This window comes from Pteropus medius, unplaced genomic scaffold (assembly GCF_902729225.1).
Source record: "Pteropus medius unplaced genomic scaffold, Ma_sr-lr_union100, whole genome shotgun sequence".
Classification (NCBI taxonomy): Eukaryota; Metazoa; Chordata; class Mammalia; order Chiroptera; family Pteropodidae; genus Pteropus; species Pteropus medius.
Genome location: NW_024346062.1, coordinates 12,865,100 through 12,884,582, shown reverse-complemented (window position 1 = coordinate 12,884,582; position 19,483 = coordinate 12,865,100). Strand labels below are relative to the sequence as shown.

Genomic DNA, 19,483 nt, shown 5'->3' with positions numbered 1-19,483 from the left:
AAAATACTTAGCATAGTGCCTGGCACACAGTAATCACTCAGCAAATATTAGTCCAAAGTTATAGTTGTAATAATTCTCACAAAAACCAAAGTAAGGTAAATATACTAGCTTCTAAATACAAAGGAATAAATCTAGTCACAGGATAAATAACTTCCCTATGGTCAGGGAGCTAGCAAATTATAAATATATGTTACAAATTTACTGATCTAGCTCAAAGTGTATATTTTTTGGGAATCCCTGCATGTCCCTAAGACTTCTGTGGTTCGTTTTATTTTCTTTCTTAAGCAGATAGTTGAAAAAAATCTAAGTATTACTAAGTATCCTTTCCTTTTTGTGAAGCCTTCCTTGGGTAAAACAAATGAGACATGTTGATTATTTGTTCCTTTGCATTCCTATTCCTTGCACATAATTTTACCAATGCACGATACACACTAAACTGTAATTAATAGTTTCCACATTCTGTTTCCACCACTAAATAATAAGCAATTCAAAATTTGACATGTGATCTTATTCATTTTCCCTAATACATAGCATACTGCCTGGGACAGCAAAAGAGCAAAACGTTAAAGTGAAGTTAACTGATTTCTCTTCAGAAGAGATCACAAAATGCCTTATTTAGAATGAATGTTTATAAACATCTAGCTGTCTAAGCAAGAACTTATAAAACAATGTATTCTAAAAGCAAATATAAAGATTAACTGCTATTTTTAGTTGATATACTATTGCTACCCTCCAGTATTTCAGCAGCTGAATCTGAATGTTGTCAGATTACTGTAAAAAAGACTGTAGATAAAGCATACTCTATATTACACTTTATTTCTTTCCATGGAAAAAGAAAATTCAAGTACTTTAATCTGTGTAGAATGACTTTTCTTGTGTTGACAGTTAATTCTGTATAAACTGTTCAGATAGGTAAATCAGAATGCTTTTGGTTGCAAGTAATAAAAAGCAACTCTATCTTAAACATGGAATGGCAATGTGGTCTAGCACTAAAACAGGTTTTAGGGTTGGTTAGTCCAGCAACTCAAGTATCTCAACAAGGGTTCATACTGTGTGTCTATACTTTTCTGTCTACAGAGTTGGTTTCATCCTAAAGCTATACTTTTCATAGTCAAAGAATGGTTGTTAGTGGGAATTTAGGTTACATTCTTCCATTTTCACATCTTGAAAGAGCCAGGCTGCCCAGGAGCTCTCTTTTCAGAATGAAGAATAAACTTCCCAGAAACTCTTATATACCTCTTTTCATGACCCATGGATCAGAATTGGTGCCCATGCCTAAGCCAATCACTGTCAAGGGTAATGAGATTATCTATAGTTCAAGCAGATCCATTCCTTGAACTAAAGTCGAATTTCCAATCTACAGTTCTGATACTCAGTAATTATATAATAATGTATTGCATCTATTCTTAGAGAAATTATGGCAGACTTTTGAGTCTTCCATTAATTTAATAAACACAAAATGTGAACACATGCGCCAGGCTTTATGCAAGATGATTCAGATATAGCTATGGAAAACACAGACTTCATCCTTGATGATACAGTACTTTTGGTTGAGAGAGGGAATAGATGTTAACTAAGTAATCGGCCAATTAATTAATTACAATTATGGCAAGTACTATAAAGCAAAATAAAGGTATAAGAACACATTAGGTGAACTTAATGAGATCAAGAGGCTTCCTTGAAGAGGCAACACTATCACCAGAACTCGAATGATGAGAAGAAGGCAGGCAAGCACAGGGAGTGAAAGAGTAGTAGGAAGAAACTTGGAAGGCAGAGAATATAACTTTTGAGAAGACACTGAGGTGGGAAGTAGCTTAGCCTATTTAAGAAACTGGGGGGAGACAGTTTTGTTAGAGTATAGTGGGCATAGAAAAAAAAACAATGGAAAGGGTAGGAGTGACAGGAATCCTGTGGGAACTTAAAGTCCTGTTAGAGGTTTAGAACTTTATCCTGAGGGCAATGAGAAGCCATTGCAGGGTTTTAAGTAGGAGAGTGACAGGATCAGAATTGTTTTAGGAAGAACATTTTGGCTGCTCCTTCTAAATGAAGTAGCATGGAATAGAGAAAGAAAAAGAGTAATTAGGAAATTAGCAAGAGTAAAAAGGTAAAGTAACAGGAAGATTAATTAGGAATCTATTCCAGGAACACAGGGGAAAGAAGATGAATTCAATATGATGTTAGTATAGGGAGAAAAGCAGTTTGATTCAAGAGGTATCTGAAATAAAATCAATAGGACTTGGTAATTGACAAGATGTGGAGAATACCAGAAACAAAGGTTTCAAGGGTGATTCATCTCTAACATAAATTATTAGATAAAAGGTTTTGGTATCTATTGAGATGACAAATACTGAAGAGCCAGTTTTTCCTAGAAGATAAAGATTCAGTTTTTAGACATAGTGAGGTTTCTTTTCTATCTTGAGTGACCCTTCTGAAAAATTCTTCTTTGCTTAATTCCTGAGGGTTTCTTCTAGGGTTGTTCCCATTTAAACAACTTAAAGATTTGTGGTATTGGACCAAGTGGGAAGAGAGAGGCAAAAGAAGAAGAATATATTTCTAATCCTTAGAAATAGTTCCCTCTTTTCCAAATGATAAACCCAAACTTTTCATGATACTATAGTCCACTGCTATTTTATTTACACTGACATTAAAATGCTTAAAATTATTTTGTAGCAAACATTACTGAAGCAATGAAAACAAGAGTAGAAACTCAAAAGAAGACAAATTTTAAATTTATTAAGCTTCTCTCAGATTTATCAAAAGTATACTCAAATGCTTAAATTGAGAGCAACAGCCTTAAAAATGTCATTTAAATTATTTCCAATCACAGTTTCAAAATTCAGAAATTAATTTAATTTTACTATATTTCACTATATTGATATTTTATAAAATAAACAATTTTAAATGTGTACTATTTATTTTACTTACCTCTAAAAGAAAATCTCCTAGATACTGAATTGGATAAAATGGAGCCTTAAAGTTATCTTTTTCTTGCTCAGCCTTGATTCTTGCATTACTGGCAATCACATGAGTTATTCCGCTTGGTGAACTTTTTGGTAAAATAATATTTGCTTTTCCAGCCTCCAAAACTCTAAATAAAAATGCAAATAGTATAGAAAGTATTTTTTAAAAAATAAATATATTCAGTCAAATTATCTAGATCAGTTACTTCCTAGGAGTAGGAGTGGAACTTTCTGAAAGAAGTCAATTCTTTTGGGTTACTTGAGTGTCATGGAAAATAACTACTGTAGTCATTTCTTAAATTATAAGTTGTTCGAAGCAGACATCTAAGAAATCAGACTATTCTTTCTACTTGTACATTTGGTATGGGAAAGGCTTTTAAGAATGAAAAAATATTAAATTTATTCCCTAAGAAAAAGTAGGCCCAATGAGCAAAAAGAAAAAACAAAACAAAACAATGAAAGAAGTCTAAGGAAATAGCTACTTCAGAAGGCAACATACTTCCAAGAAAATCATGTCAACCTTCCTCTAAAAACTTAGTTTTTGAAAAAGTTTAACTCTGATATTAAGAAATACACTTTATATTTAGCTTAGAAGACACACAAACAGATATACACATATAAAAGTTGCATGAAAGCTCTGTTTTCACTTAGGATTGAGAAAGCTGCAAAAGAACAGTTACCACCTAACAATAAGAAAAAACCAAGTCTACAAAAATCATAATTTTTCATGAACCCATCAGAGAACTGAAGTAACAAGCCAACAAAGAAAAAGAATTTCCCAAGAGTGATAAGCCCCTTTGTGAAGAGATATTGCCAAGGCACCAGAGAGAAGTGGCTGTCATAAAAGTAGGTAAGAATCGGGTAAAATTTTAATAAATTTAAGGCCAAGTGTAGGTAGCATGACACTTTAACTGAAAGTATAACTGAAAGTTCCTGACACAAGGAAAGCGCATTCTCACTTGCAGCCCCTTTGCCACAGACCTCTATAGTGTACGCATGAAAAAGGTAATAGAAGGAGCACAGTGGGCCAGTGGGAATTGGCTGCCACCAAGAAAAAGATATAAATCCAGGCCCACTTCCCTGGATCTTTCTCATTAGAAGCAAAAGCCTTAAGTCATTTGGGTAAGGTAAGTCTTCTACCTTCATAACCCTGGAAAGGTGTACTGCTTCTGTTGGAGGAGTAGAAGTAAAACCCATCTACTTCTGGGGAGGGGTAAGAAAACCTGCTGTGCGACCCTCCCCCCAGAAATCCACTATTTCTGGTTGAGGAATTGAAGCAAAAGCCATCTGACTGGGAGCGGGGGTGCGGGGGTGGGGGCGGCGGAGCACAGCAGCAAGAATGCCACTTGGACTTAGAATACAAAGCATAAGGGAGTGGATGGAGATACTTTCTTACCCAAGAACCTGCTCACAGACAGCAGGCAGAATTTGGCTGCCATGGAGGACTGACACATAAACACTGAGAAAATCCCAACCCCAAAGTCCACGAAAACAAGAACACTTAAGACAGAGGCTTATCTAGCCAAACTGAGTAAACACTTACTCTTACTCTCACCCTAGAAATGAGTAACAAGCAAGAGAGGAAGAGTATGAAGAAACTATCAAAAGTTGAAGGTGAAGCAAGAAGACTAATTAAAAACATACCAATACCCCAGGCTCAATAGTAAGTGGAAAAAAACAATAGCCCGTTGCTGGAGTAAATTAAAATGACGCAGTGAAGGTGACTATAGCATTAATAAAACCCAAATCAATTCAGAAAAAAGCAGGAGTAGCGGTACTAATATCAGACAAAACAGACTTCAAAATAAAAAGGTAAAGAAAGATACCAAGGGATACTTCATAATGATAAAGGGAGTCATACACCAAGAAGGCATAAAACTTATTAATCTCTATGCTCCCAATCAGGGAGCCCGAAATATGTAAAGCACTTACTAACAGACCTAATGGGAGAAACAGACCAAAACACTATCATAGTAGGGGAACTAAATACCCTACTGTCGGATATGGACAGATTATTCAAACAGAAAGCCAATAAGGAATTAACATCCTTAAATGACACTTCAGACAAACTGGACATAATCGACATTTACAGTCTTTCATCCCAAAACAGCGGCTTATACATTCTTCTCTAGTGCGCATAGAACATTCTCAAGGATTAACCACATATTGGGACACAGAGATAGCCTCAACAAATATAAGAGGGTTGAAATCATACCAACCATATTCTCTGATCATAATGCTTTGAAGTTGGAGATCAATCGTAAAAAGAAAGTGGAAAGAACCACAAATACATGGAGATGAAACAACATGCTACTGAAGAATAACTGGGTCAGAGAAGAAATAAAAAGAGAGATCAAGAGATACATAGAAATGAATGATAATACATAAGTACAACTTATCAAAAATTTTGGGACACAGCAAAAGCGGTCAGAAGAGGAAAGTTCATATCTTTACAGGCCTATCTCCAAACACAAGAATGAGCCCAAGTAAACAACCTAATGCTTCATCTTAAAAAACGAGAAAAGGAAGAACAAATGAAACCTAAAATTGGCAGAAGGAAAGAAATCATCAAAATTAGAGCAGAAATAAATCAAACTGAAAACAAAAAAACAATAGAAAAAAATAAATGCAACAAAGAGCTGGTTCTTTGAGGTTAAGAAAATTGACAAACCCCTGGTGAGATTCACTAAAGAAAAAAGAGAAAGGACACAAATAAACAAAAAATCAGGGATGAAAGAGGAGAAATTATGATAGAAACCATAAAAATATGAAGGATCATACAATATTACTATGAAAAAGTATATAACAACAAATTAAATAACCCGGAAGAAATGGACAGGTACTTAGAAAGGTGTAACCTTCCTAGACTGAATTAAGAAGAACTGGAAAATCTAAACAGACCAATCAGCAGTATGGAAATTGAAACAATCATCAAAAATCTACCAAAAAGTAAAAGTCCAGGACCAGATGGCTTCACCAGTGAATTCTACCAAACATTCAAAGAAGATTTAATACCTCTTCTCCTCAAACTCTTCCAAAAAAACTGAAGAGGAGACAATACTTTCCAACGCAGTTTATGAGGCCAATATTACCCTGATACCAAAATCTGGTAAAGATAACACACAAAAAAAAACTACAGACCAATCTCTCTCATGAACACAGAAACAAGAATCCTAAATAAGATACCAGCAAACCGAATACAGCAACATATTAAAGATTATTAACTACGATCAAGTATGCTTCATCCCAGGGGCACAGAGATGGTTCATCATACGCAAATTGATTAATGTGATATACCACATAAACAAATTAAAAAATAAGAATCATATGATCATATCAATAGATGCAGAAAAAACCTTTGACAAGATATAGCACCCATTTATGATCAAAACACTTAACAAAATCGGTATAGAAGGAAAGTACCTTAACATAATGAAGGTCATATATGACAAACCCTCAGCCAACATTATACTTAATGGTGAAAAACTAAAAATCTTTCCTCTAAGATCAGGAAAAAGGCAAGGCTGTCCACTATCACCACTGTTATTCAATATAAAACTGGAGGTCTTAGCAAGTGCAATCAGGCAAGAGATATGTATAAAAGGCATCCAAATAGGAAATAAAGAAGTCAAACTGTCTCTATTTGGGGATGGCATGATTCTCTGTAAGGAAAACCCTGAAGACTCCACAAAAACACTACTAGATACAAAGAAAAAAAAATACAGTAAAGTTTTGGGATACAAAAACAATGTTCAAAAATCCATAGCGTTCCTATAGTCTAATAATGAACAGTCAGAAAAAGTGGAAAAAATAATTCCTTTTGCAATTGCAACAAAAAGAATAAAATACTTAGAAATAATTCTAATGAAACATGTGAAGGACCTATATAATGAAAACTATAAGACTCTTTTAAAAGAAATTGAAGAAGATATAAAGAAATGGAAAGATATCCCATGTTCTTGTTTAGAAGAATCAACATAGTTAAAATGATCTTATTACCTAAAGCATTACACAGATTTAATGCAATCCCCATCAAAATCCCATCGGCATTTTTTAAAGAAATAGAACAAAAATTCATCAGGTTCATATGAAAGCACAAAAGACTCCGAATCACCAAAGCCATCCAGAGAATAAAGGACAAGGCTGGAGGCATCACTCTGCCCAACTTCAAATTATATTACAAAGGGACAGTAATTAAAATGGCATGGTATTAGCAGAAACACACACACACACACACACACACACACACACACACACACACACACACACACACACGGCAACAAACAGGACAAACAAACAGAGACTCACAGACACGGACAATAGACTAGTGGTTACCAGAGGGGTGGGCGGGGAGGTAGATGGAGTAAAAGGGTCAAATATGTGGTGACAGAAAGAAATCTAACTATGGGCAGTGAACACACAATACTATATATATATATATATATATATATATATATATACACCTTGCTGCTAAAGTGTATACCTGAAACTTACTGGATTTTGTTAATGTCACCATAATAAAATTAATTTAAAAAGAAAAGAGAAAAAAAGAAAAAGAAAACTCAAACCAAGCTCAACAACCGATGAGATTAACTTGGCAACCCATACTAGCTGACTTACAAAAGGGGTAAGCTCATTTTTGGATATAAATGATATTCACCTCAGCCTCTACTGTTCTCCCATATGTGACTGTCTATGCATATAATAAAAAAATACAGGCATATACAAAAAGAAAAATACACAAACCATTGTCAAGAGATAATGAAATAAATAGCACAGATTGATGATGACCCAGATGTTGAAATGATCAGAAAGTGACTTTAAAATAGCTGTGAATGACATGTTAAAAGATATAAAGAAAAGGTGAACAATCCGCTTTAAGAGATGGAGAATTCGGCACAGTACAGTGGAAATGTAGAAATAAGAGATATTATATCAAAGAAGTTCTTTGACAGGCTTATCAACATACTGTGCACAACTGAGGAATGAATCATTATACTTGATGATAGGCCAAATGATATTATCCAAAATATTACAAAAATGAAAAAAGGTGAAAAAAGAAAAATCGAACAAAGCATGCAAAAACTGTGGACAGAATCACATGATCTAATGTATGGGGATGGAACTCCAAAAGAAAAAATAGAATAAATATTTAAAAGATAACAGCTGAAAGATAGAGAAGAAACTTAGGTGTCCATCAACAGATGAATGATTACCTGCATGTGTGCACGCACACACACCCCCCCCAATGGAATATTACATAGCAATAGAAAAGAATAAAATCTTGCCATTTGCAACAGCATGGATGGATCCAGAGGGTACTTTGATAAGTGAAATAAGTGGCAGAAAAAGAAAATATATGGTTCGCTTATATGTGGAATTAAAAAAAAAACAAAAAACAAAACAACAAAAACTGACTCAAAAACAGAGAAAAGGGAGTTACCAGAAGGCAGGTGGTACAGAGATGGGTGAAAAGGGGCAGGGGAACATAGTCAATAATATTGTGAAAAGTTTGCACAGTGACAGGTGATTACTATAATGGGGTGATCACATTTTAAGGCATAAACATGTTGAATCACTATATTGTACACGTGAAACTAATATAACCAATATAGTATTGTATACCAACTATACTTGAATAAAAAAACTTAATAGAAGATAATGATTAAGAATTTTCCATAATTAATAAGAACAAAAAACCTCACACGTTCAAGAAGCTCAGAGAACCCCAACCAATAACATAAACATAGATTATAAACAAGTAACGGGGCTTCTAGTCAAGATGGCAGAGTAGGTAAATGCTGTACTTGACTCCTCTCAAAAACATATCAAAATTACAACTAAACTACAGAATAACCATCATTGGGAGTCACCTGATGTCCTAACAGGGGACACACAATAGAGGCCACTTCAAGACTGGTAAGAGAGAGGGAGACGCGAAACAGGCTACTCTCACATCTGTATTTGGCGGGTGAGAATTGGGAGAAATATCTCGGCTGCGGAGGCTCCCGAGGAAAAGCGAGGGGTCACAGCTCAAGAACAGGCTCTCCAGCCCAGTGTTCCAGTGCCAAAAGTCCATACAACTTATGGCTGTGAAAACCAGCAGAGATTATGAAGTCCCAGACATTCCTTGTAGAGAGCCCACACACAAACTTAAGCACTAAGGGACTCACTTGCTCTGAGCTCCAGAGTTGAGGCAGCAGCTTCAAGGGTGCCAGGGACATATGGGGAGGAAATGAATTGTCCAGCTTCAGGGTGAGGGCTGGAGGGGCAGCTTTCTCTCATACAGAAGTACTGGTGGAATCCATTATTTCTTTGTTGAGTCCTCTCCCTTCCAGGAGTGCATACGAAGGGAGCCACTATATCTGAGTCTCCAACAGCTTGGCTAACACTGGTCACCCTACCCTGGTGATTCCCTGAGACTTCACTCAACTTACAGGTCCACTAGCTGCATCCAATGTCTTTTCCATGTCTTGGCTCATGCTATGGACTTCCTAAAATCTCTCAAAGGCTGACAAAACCCAAACAAGCAGCATCTGGTCTTGGCATGCCCCATACTTCTTGCTGAACAGCCCCGAGGTCTATCACTAGCAGTGCCAGCCTTGGTTTGTGGCTTAGCCTCTCAAGGTACCTTGAAGCCCAGTGCAGTGGCGGCCATCTGCAGGTTTCTTGGTGGTTCATACCAGGTGGCCCCAGGCTGGGCGAAGTCTGTTGGCCTGTGGCTGGGCCCCTCCCAGGAGGCCCCAGGGCAGGGAAGCCTGGTGGCCAACTTCTGTCTGAGCCAGAGCACCACCTGGGGCCGCACCTGAGGATGACACATCCAAGAGGCAGACAGGGCAGGCACCAGAGCCCTGCTAAAGTGAATCCTGCATTGTAGGGTCAGCCCCTGCACAACAGCTTCTCCACTGTACTCACTAGCCAGTCCTCACAACTAATCATCCTGTGGGTCAATCCCTCCCACTGATGTGCAAACGGCAACCAAGGCTCAACTACAACAGGAGGGCACACACAACCCATACAAAGGACACACCTGGAGCACCTGGCTCAGGTGACTAGGAAGATTGTGTCACTAGGCCCCTCAGGACACCAATTATATAAGGTGTAATTCTGTAATTCTCCCATTCTGCTAACACTGGGAGACATAGCAGCTTTATTTAACACATAGAAACAAACAGGGAAGTAGCCAAAATGAGAAGACAAACACATCTGAAATGAAAGAACAGAACAAAGTTACAGAAAAAGAACCAAATAAAATGGAAACAAGCAATCTACCTGATGTAGAGTTCAAAACACTGGTTATAAGGATGTTCAGTGAATTAAGGGAAGAGTGGATGAACTCAGTGAGAACTTAAACGAAGAGATAAAAAGCATAAAAATACAGAAAACAAAAAAGAACCAGTCTGAAATGAAGACTACATTAGAGGGATTCAGCAGATTAGATGAAGCAGAGGATCAAATTAGCGATTTAGAAGATAATATAGCAGAAGACACCAAATCATAACAGCAGCAAGAAAAAAATGAATCCAAAAATGAGGACAGTTTAAGGGGCCTCTGTGACATTAAGCATACCAACAGTCGCATCATAGGATACCAGAAGACTGTCAGCTGATTTCTTAACAGAAACTTTGCAGGCCAGAAGGGATTGGCACTAAATATTCAAAGTGATGAAAAGCAAGGATCTACAACCAAGATTATTCTACTCAGCGAAGCTATCATTTAGAATCTAAGGACAGATAAGGAGCTTCCCAGACAAGAAAAAGCTAAAGGAGTTCATCACCACCAAACCACTATTACAAGAAATGTTAAAGGGATTTAAGAAGAAAAAATAAAAATGAAAAATATCAATAACAAAATGGAAAAATCTATATATCTATCAACAATTACTTTAAATGTAAATGGATTAAATGCCCCAATCAAAAGACATAGGGTGGCTGAATGGATAAGAAAATAAGACCCTAACATATGTTGCCTACAAGAGATTCACTTAAGATCGAAAGATACACACAGACTGAAAGTAAAGGGATGAAAAAAAGATGTTGCAAGAAAATGGAAACAACCAGAAAAAAGCTGAGGTAGTAATACTCATACCAGACAAAACAGACTTTAAAACTTTAAAAAGCTGAGGTAGGAATACTCATATCAGACAAAATAGACTTTAAAACGAAGGCTATCACAAGAGACAAAAGGAAGACCCAGTAATCCTACAATGGGTATTTATACGAAGAAACCCAAAACACGAGTTCAAAGGGATATGTGCACCCATACATTCAATGTAGCATTATTTACAAGAGCCAAGATATGAAGGCAACCTGTGTGTCCATCAATGGGTGGACAGATAAAGAGGTGGTATATATACAATGGAATATTACTCAGCCATAAAAGGAAATGAAATCTTGTCAGCTGCAATAACATGTGTGGGCCTAGAAAGTATTGTGCTGCTTGAAGTCAGTCAGACGGAGAAAGACAAATGTCATATATGGAATCTAGAGAACAGGATAAACAAAAAACAAACAATCGCACAGATACAGAGAGCATTTTGATGGTTGTCAGATTATGGGATGGGAAATAGGTAAAGAGGAAAGGGGATTAAGAGGTACAAACTGGTAGTTACAGAATAGTTATGGGTATATAGAGTATAGCATGGGGAATATATACAGTTAATAGTATTGTAATAACTGTGTATGGTGTCAGATGGGTACTGGATTTATTGGGGTGATCGCATCATAAGTTATAGAAGTGTCTATATGTGTTGTATGCCTGAAACTAATATTGTATATCAATTATAATCGAAAAAAATAAAACTATAAAAAAGTAAAAAAAAAATTTTTTTTAACTGAATGAGCTATCACCTCATACCTGTCAGAATGGTTATCATCAATAAATCAAAAACAAGTGTTAGCAAGGACGTGGAGAAAAGGGAATCCTTGTGCACTATTGGTCGGACAGCAAATTGGTGCAGCAACTATAGTTTTTCAAGATATTAAAAATAGAACTACCTTATGACCTAGCAATTCCACTTCTGGGTACTTATTTGAAGAAATCCGAAACACTAATTTGAAAAAATATATGTACCCCTATTTTGTGTACCACTATTTACTATAGCCAAGATTTGAAAGCAACCTAAATGCCCATCAATAGTCATCTGGATAAAGAAGATGTGGAACATATATACAATGGAATATTACTCAGCCATACAAAATGAAATCTTACCATTTGTGACAACACTGATGGGCCTAAAGGGTATTATGCTAACTGAAATAAGTCAAAGATAAATACCATATGACCACACTTATAGGTGGAATCAAAAAAACAAAATAAATTAAAAACAAACAGACTCACTGATACAGAGAACTGAAAATTACCAGATGAGAGAGGGGTACAGGGGTAGGTGAAAAGATGAAAGAATTAAGAAGTACAAATTGGTGGTTACAAAATAGTCGCAGAGTTATAAAGTACAGCATAGAGAATATAGTCAATAATATGGTAATAAACACATATAGTGCCAGGTGGGTACGAGACTTATCAGTGGGATCACTTCATAAATTATAAAAATGTTTAACCACTATATTGTACACCTGAAACTATATGAAATATTACTGAATGTCAACTATAATTGAAAAATAAAAAAATAATAAACAATAAAAAAATACACATCTGGACACAATCAAACTGCTAAAAAACGAAAGGTTATATAGCTTTTTAAATTCCAATGTCCAATTATTCATCACTAGCATATAAAAACACAATTTTTACAAAGTGACTTGTTATCCTGTGATCTTGCTCGATTCACTAATTAGTTAAATAGCGTTTTTTCATAAACTATTTAGTATATGACCAGAGCTTTCAGAAATAAAAACAATCATTAAATTTTTTCTTTCCAATTCTATGCCTCTTATTTTTTTTGCCTTATTGCACTGGCTAATTCCTCTAGTAAAATGCTGAATAGAAATGGACAGAGTAATCATCCTTGTCTTGTTCCCAATTATGGAGGGGAAAAAAACATGATATTAACTTTACATTTTGTCATAGTCATTTATCAGGTTGAGGTCACAAAGATTCTTAACAATTTTTTCAAAGAGAATCAACAATTATTAAAAATGGATAATACAGTATGATGAAGTAGAGTTTATCTCAAGACTACAAGTTGGTTTAACATATAAGAATTGATCAGAATAATTTACCATATTAACAGAAAATAGAGAAAAGCAAATTATTTCAACAGATGCAGATAAAACTTTCAGAGCAATCCATTTATAATAGCATCCCAAAACATTAAGTATTTAAGATTAAATTTAACAAAATATGTGCAAGATTTATATAATAAAAGTATAAAACATTAAGGACAAATTAAAGATTTAGAGGGATAGTCAGTCTGTTGATAGGACAACTCAATACTGTTAAGATCGCAGTTCTCCCCAACTTGACCTATAGCTTTAATACAGTCCCAGTTAAAATCCCCATATGCTTTTCTGTAGAAATTGACCAGCTAATTCTAAAATGTATGTGGAAATATAAAGGATCCAGAATCTTCAAAACAATTTGAAAAAGACAAAGCTGAAGGATTCATACTACCTGACTTCAAGATTCACTATAAAGCTACAATAATTAAAACTGTGTTGTCAGTCTCGATAGATATCAGTGAAACAGAATAAGAAGTCCATGAACAAATATGGTCAAATGATTTTCAAAAAATAGTGCCAAGTAACTACAAAGAAATTGGAACTCTCATGTATTGTTAGTGGGTAAGTAAAAAGGTACAACAGCAGATTTATTCATATTAGAAAGAAAAACAGAAAAAAATGCATATCAATGAGTAAATAAATAACATTGTGATATATCTATACCCTGGAATACTACTAAGCAATGAAAAAGAAATAAACTGCTGATACACACAAGGTAGCTGAATGTCAAAAATCAAAGGAGTATATACAGTATAATCCCATTTATATGAACCTCTAAGGCAACATAACAAATCTAAGCTACAGTGACAATCAGTGGTTGTCTAGTATTGGTACAATAGTAAATGTACAAAGACACAGGGGAACATTGTAAAATAATGTAAATCTTACAGATCTCGATTGTAGTGGGGATAACATGAGTGTATAAATTTGTCCAAACTCATCAAAATGTATACTTAAAATGCATGCATTTTACTGTTTATAAATTACAATTCAGTAAAGGTGACTGAAAAACCCTGTACCTCTCCCCGCAAAAAGTAATGGCAATCTTAGAATAAGTTTACTCAGTAAGAAGCCTTTTAAAAATATAAAAGATAAAAAAATGAAATCATGACAAATATATAAACCATGAAGACTACACTATATAAACCCAGAAAAAAATCTTTGTGATAATGTAATATTTCACCTGCAACAATCTAAAAGTGCTTTAAAACTAAAAAAAATAAAAATATTGTTTTGCTCAACTTGGCCAAAAGAAATATCATGGAAAGTAAAATAAAGACCACAAGAATAATTTAAATCAACAATATAAAATATATTTTGTTCCATTAGACACAAACAAATTAAATGTGTGATTGGCTTAATTAGGAGTTAAGAGTAAACCACCATGGGTCATTTGAACTAAACTAATAATTGCAAAGAAATACAAAAAAGTACTCAAGCAAAGCAAAATTGTTCTCTCATTAACTGCTTTCACTTTTATAAGACCTATCTTACCTTACAAGAGAATCACTTCGTTTATCAGCTCTAACAAGGAGGACAACTTTCCATCTGTGGAAGGCTCCTGGAGCACCAGTGCGTTTCAGTTCTTCACGCCATCTTTTAGGTGCAGATTGCATTTGAGGTGAATAATGGGAATCTTTTTCAATTTTATATCCCCATTCATAAGTTGTTTCATCAAGCCATCTGCCACTTTTGGCACTATGAATTATGTAGTCCTTAGTTAGTACCCACTTTCCTAAAAAGCAAATAAACTATCAGTCACACACAAAAAATTTGGTTCTGAAAAGTGGTAAACAGTAAAGACCAAATATCAAATAAAATTTAACCTTTCTCAAAACTGAAGAAGACAAATAAATAGAAGGATATAGTATACTCATGCATAGGAAGAATTAACATCGTTAAAATGTTCATATTACCCAAAGCAATCTATAGATTCGATGCAATCCTTATCAAAATACCAATGGCATTTTTCACAGAACTAGATCAAATAATCCTGAAATTTATATTGAATCACAAAAGACCCTGAATAGCCAAAGAAATCTTAAGGAGAACAAAACTGAGGTATCACACTACCTGATATCAAACTATACTACAGGCTTAGAGTAATCAAAGCAGCATGGTACTGGCATACAAACAGACACATAGATCATTGGAACAGAATAGAGAGCCCAGAAAGAAACCTATGCCTAAATGGTCAATTAATCTATGACAAAGGAGGCAAGAATATACATTGAAATAAAAAGTCTCTTCAATAGATGGCACTGAGAAAACTGGAGAGATACATGCAAAAAAAAAAATGAAATTAGGCCACTTTCTTATACTATGTATAAAAATATACTCAAAATGGATTAAAGACTTAAATGTAAGACCTGAAACCACAACTCCTAGAAGATAGACAAAAAAGTCTGATATTGGTCTTAAAAATTTTTTCAGCAAAAGCAAAAATAAACAAATGGGACTATATCAAACTAAAAAGTTTTTGCACTGCAAAGGAAACTATCAACAAAATGAAAACAACCTACTAAATGAGAAGATACTTGCAAACAACATATCTGATAAGGAGTTAATATCCAAAAAATATAAGGCACTCATACAACATCAAATAATCCAGCTAATAAATAGGCAGAGGACCTGAACGGACATTTCTCCAAAGAAGACATACAGATAGATAACAGACCCATTAAAGATGCTCAATATCACTAATCGGCAGAGAAACGCAAATGAAAACTACAATGAGATTATCATCTCACACCTGTCAGAATGGCTATCATCAATAAATAAAAAAACAAGTGTTGTCAAGGACATGGAGAAAAGGCAACCCTCATGCATTGCTAGTGGGACTGTAAGTTGGTGCAGCCACTATGGAAAACAATGTGGAGGTTCCTCAAAAAATTAAAAATAGAACTACCATATGATCCAGCAATTCTAACTCTGGGTATTTATCCAAAAAAAATCCAAAACACTAATTCAAAAAGAAATATGCACCCCTATGTTTGATGCAAAGTTATTTACAATAGCCAAGAAGCCATGGAAGCAACCTATCAACAGACGAATGAATAAAGAAAATGTGATACGTATAGACAATGAAATATTACACAGCCATAAAAAAGGAATGAATCTTGCCATTTGTAACACTGTGGGTGTACCTACAGGGTATTATGCTAAGTGAAATAAGTCAGAGAAAGACAACTACCATATGAGTTCACTTATATGTGCAATCTAACAAATAAAATAAGGGGGGGTGGAGGGATGGGCAACAAAGGTAAAAGGGACTGAGAAGTACAAAGTGGCAGTTATAAAACAATGCGGAGATGTAACAAATGCAGAATAGGGAATATAGTAAATAATATTGTAATAACTATGTATGGTGCCTGATGGGTACTAGATTTATTGGGGTGACCACTTCATCAGATGTATAAATGCCTAATCGCTATGTTATATACCTGAAAATAATAACTATTGTATGTCAACTATAATTGAAAAATTAATCTTTCTCAACATGAAACTCAAACTACATTATAAACATTATCTTTGAACTATGCTGTGTTTTCTCCAATCTTTTGATAGTGAGAGGCCTATATCACTAAACATTGTATATAATCTTTCCTATGATTCTAATTATTAGTAGATAAAATATTCATGTAAGGCTTAGTAAAATATAGTATTACTTAAATTATAATTACTATTGCTAGTCACTATTTTGGGTTAGATTTATATTCTTACTCGTGTTAAAAACTTTTTCAATAACGCTACATCATTGTTATACTTTCTAAAACAAATTTTTTGAATTAGAGAATTTTTCATGACATTTAAAAACTTTCTGTAGTTTCGTTATCAATGATCTTTTTAAACAGCAAGGACGGTGTATGTTTTCAATCATGTTGGCAATAATGAATCCAAGTGTTTTTCTTGTAAATTACTCTAAAAAATGGTAAGTTCACCTCAGTTAAATATAATTTGTTTTTCAAGTAGAGGACTAATGATATACTAGATCAATCATAGTACAGAAAACTATAAAAGGAATATCAATTGTGACAAAGGGAGACAGGAGGATATAAAGTAGTAATTTGGGTTTATGAAGTTTAAAATCTTAGGGGAAAAAAATAGGATGATCATTGATTGACAGCATGGAGGGGAGGGGAAGGAGCAGAAAGAGGATAAAAATGTTAACTATTTCCAATGATAGATCAAAGGAAAGAAACTTGACTGACAACAGCTGAGCTTCAATAGCTTCTTTTTGGCATTTTGTTCCAAATCTTTTCATTAAAATATTTTCTTATATGAAGCACTTACACGAAAATATTTGAAGTAAATATCTCTGCCTATTTAATACATTTCTCATGTGTTACAAAGTTTTACTTGGAAAAATAAGGCACAAAGTATTATATCAAATATAAGTATTTTCAGAAAAATATCAGGAAAAAAACACCTTTACGGTTGATATACATATAAACATACTATCTTACCCGGGACTAAGGTACTTTATCTTTAACATGAAGATATTTTTTTCAAAGGTAGAGGGAAGGCAGTTACCTTACCTGCTGCACAAGCTGCTAAAAATTTTTCACTCTTACATAGGCGTTCAGCTATAAGGTGTGTACAATTTTTGTATTTCTAGAAGGAAAAATCCACATAAAAATGTTACTAAGGTAAGATAGCCTTTATAACACATTCTTTTTTCCTTATAATTGCAAGAGAGCATGTTATCATTTTTAGGACAGTATTTCAATTCTAGTTATTTTTCTGTATCTTCGACATTTTAATAATTAAGTTTCTATACTCACCTCACTCTTAATAAAAGTGCAATCTAGTTTTAAAAGCAATTTGCCTAGAGCTTCCTTTTCTTCCATCTTAAATCCTGTCATCTGGATGATATGCTTTGGGGCACCACCTTCCATCTAACATACATAGACATAAAGAAGATAACATTAGATTATTCACAGGGTCGACATTATTATTTTTCTTATTTATGAGTGCTAAAAATAAAAACTGAAACCATTAAACATACATTGAACTAAACATGTAAGATTAATTATAAATGTCAGTATTAAAATCCCTTATGTACAATAGAAATTAGTTTTAAAAGTTATCTTCTCAAAATGTGACCTTATATAAAGTGAATCTTTTTTTTCTGGTTTGAACATATAAAGTTTGCATTACTTTCCACTAAAATACACTGATGAATGAATATAATTCCTCAGAAAAGGACAGATACTTACATAAATGTTAGAGTAATAATATTAGCTTCATCTTACAAGTACTGATTTTGCTAAGATCTTCTGAAATAAGTATACTTGTGGACAACAAAAATCAGATTTTATATTGCTTTTAAAGTCTATGACAGATATTGAAGACTATGTATGTCACTGGAGAAACTCATGCTGCCAAAGCATTTATACCAAATTATTTAGTAGATACATATAATGAACCTGGACACTATTCCCAATCTACATTCCTTAACTCTGCTATATATATATATAATATATATATATTATATATTATATATATTAATTTCATCACCTAAAGTAGACTGAAAAAAAAATCGTGGCTTTCAAATTTCTTTTGATAGGGACCTTAATCCATATTTAAATGTAGTTCACAAAACAAGTGGTAATTGAGGTGGCACATTTATTAAGCAAGAAAGGAAAGTCTCACAGTATTTCCGATTAGAATACAATTTTTTTTGTTTACATGAAGTTAAAACTTTAGAAATAGATAGTATCTTGGAGGAAATGTAGTTCTTCATTATGGGTGAGGAAAGTAGGGACTAGAAAATCAGGGTAATTTTCTATTTCTCCTACAATTTTATCACCACAGCTCTGGATTGTATTTAACTAATGTCATAGGCAGAGCAATAGCATTCGGTTTCTTTCAAGATAATTAAAAGTAAACCTCAAAATTATAACTAACTCAGGACTAGAAACAGACAAGTGGTGAAGTAAAAAAATGTTCTTTATAGAGATTCTATTTTCAGACTAAATATATATTTATATTAACTATATATGAACCACATCTATGTATTTATATAAAGGTGGCGAGTGCTTTTAGAGTAAAATTTGAAAGAATTTCTAACTATAAACAATTAAAACATTACTAAGGGTTAAAGTGAACCTTCATTTCCCTTGCTTAAAGTTTCTAAGAGGAAAACCTTTAGTTAGGGTAATAATACTTCAGGTTTTTCTCTAACCTTCATCATTCTTTGGCTTTGGGAGGAGAAGCTACTTGAGAGAACTAACTGGATATGCTTTGCTCAGTATATCTGCATATTTGCTTTCTGACATGGCCTAAGGAACTGCCAGTAGTAGCCTGCACTGACTGCCTGAGCGGGTAAAACACTTAGAG

At 34.2% G+C, this 19,483-nt stretch overlaps 1 protein-coding gene across 4 annotated transcripts in view; it reads right to left on the bottom strand.

Annotated features, from left to right (window-relative positions):
- The window catches only part of SLF1 (SMC5/6 complex localization factor 1), a 64,684-nt gene that overhangs the window by 38,664 nt on the left and 6,537 nt on the right, over positions 1-19,483 (bottom strand). For all 4 annotated transcript variants that reach the window (XM_039875088.1, XM_039875089.1, XM_039875092.1 and 1 more), the window contains exons 2-5: positions 17,926-18,039; positions 17,680-17,755; positions 14,636-14,876; positions 2,926-3,088 (exon numbers count right to left, since the gene is read on the bottom strand). In XM_039875088.1, coding sequence (XP_039731022.1) covers positions 2,926-3,088; positions 14,636-14,876; positions 17,680-17,755; positions 17,926-18,039 — 594 coding nt within the window. The remainder of the gene's footprint in view (positions 1-2,925; positions 3,089-14,635; positions 14,877-17,679; positions 17,756-17,925; positions 18,040-19,483) is intronic.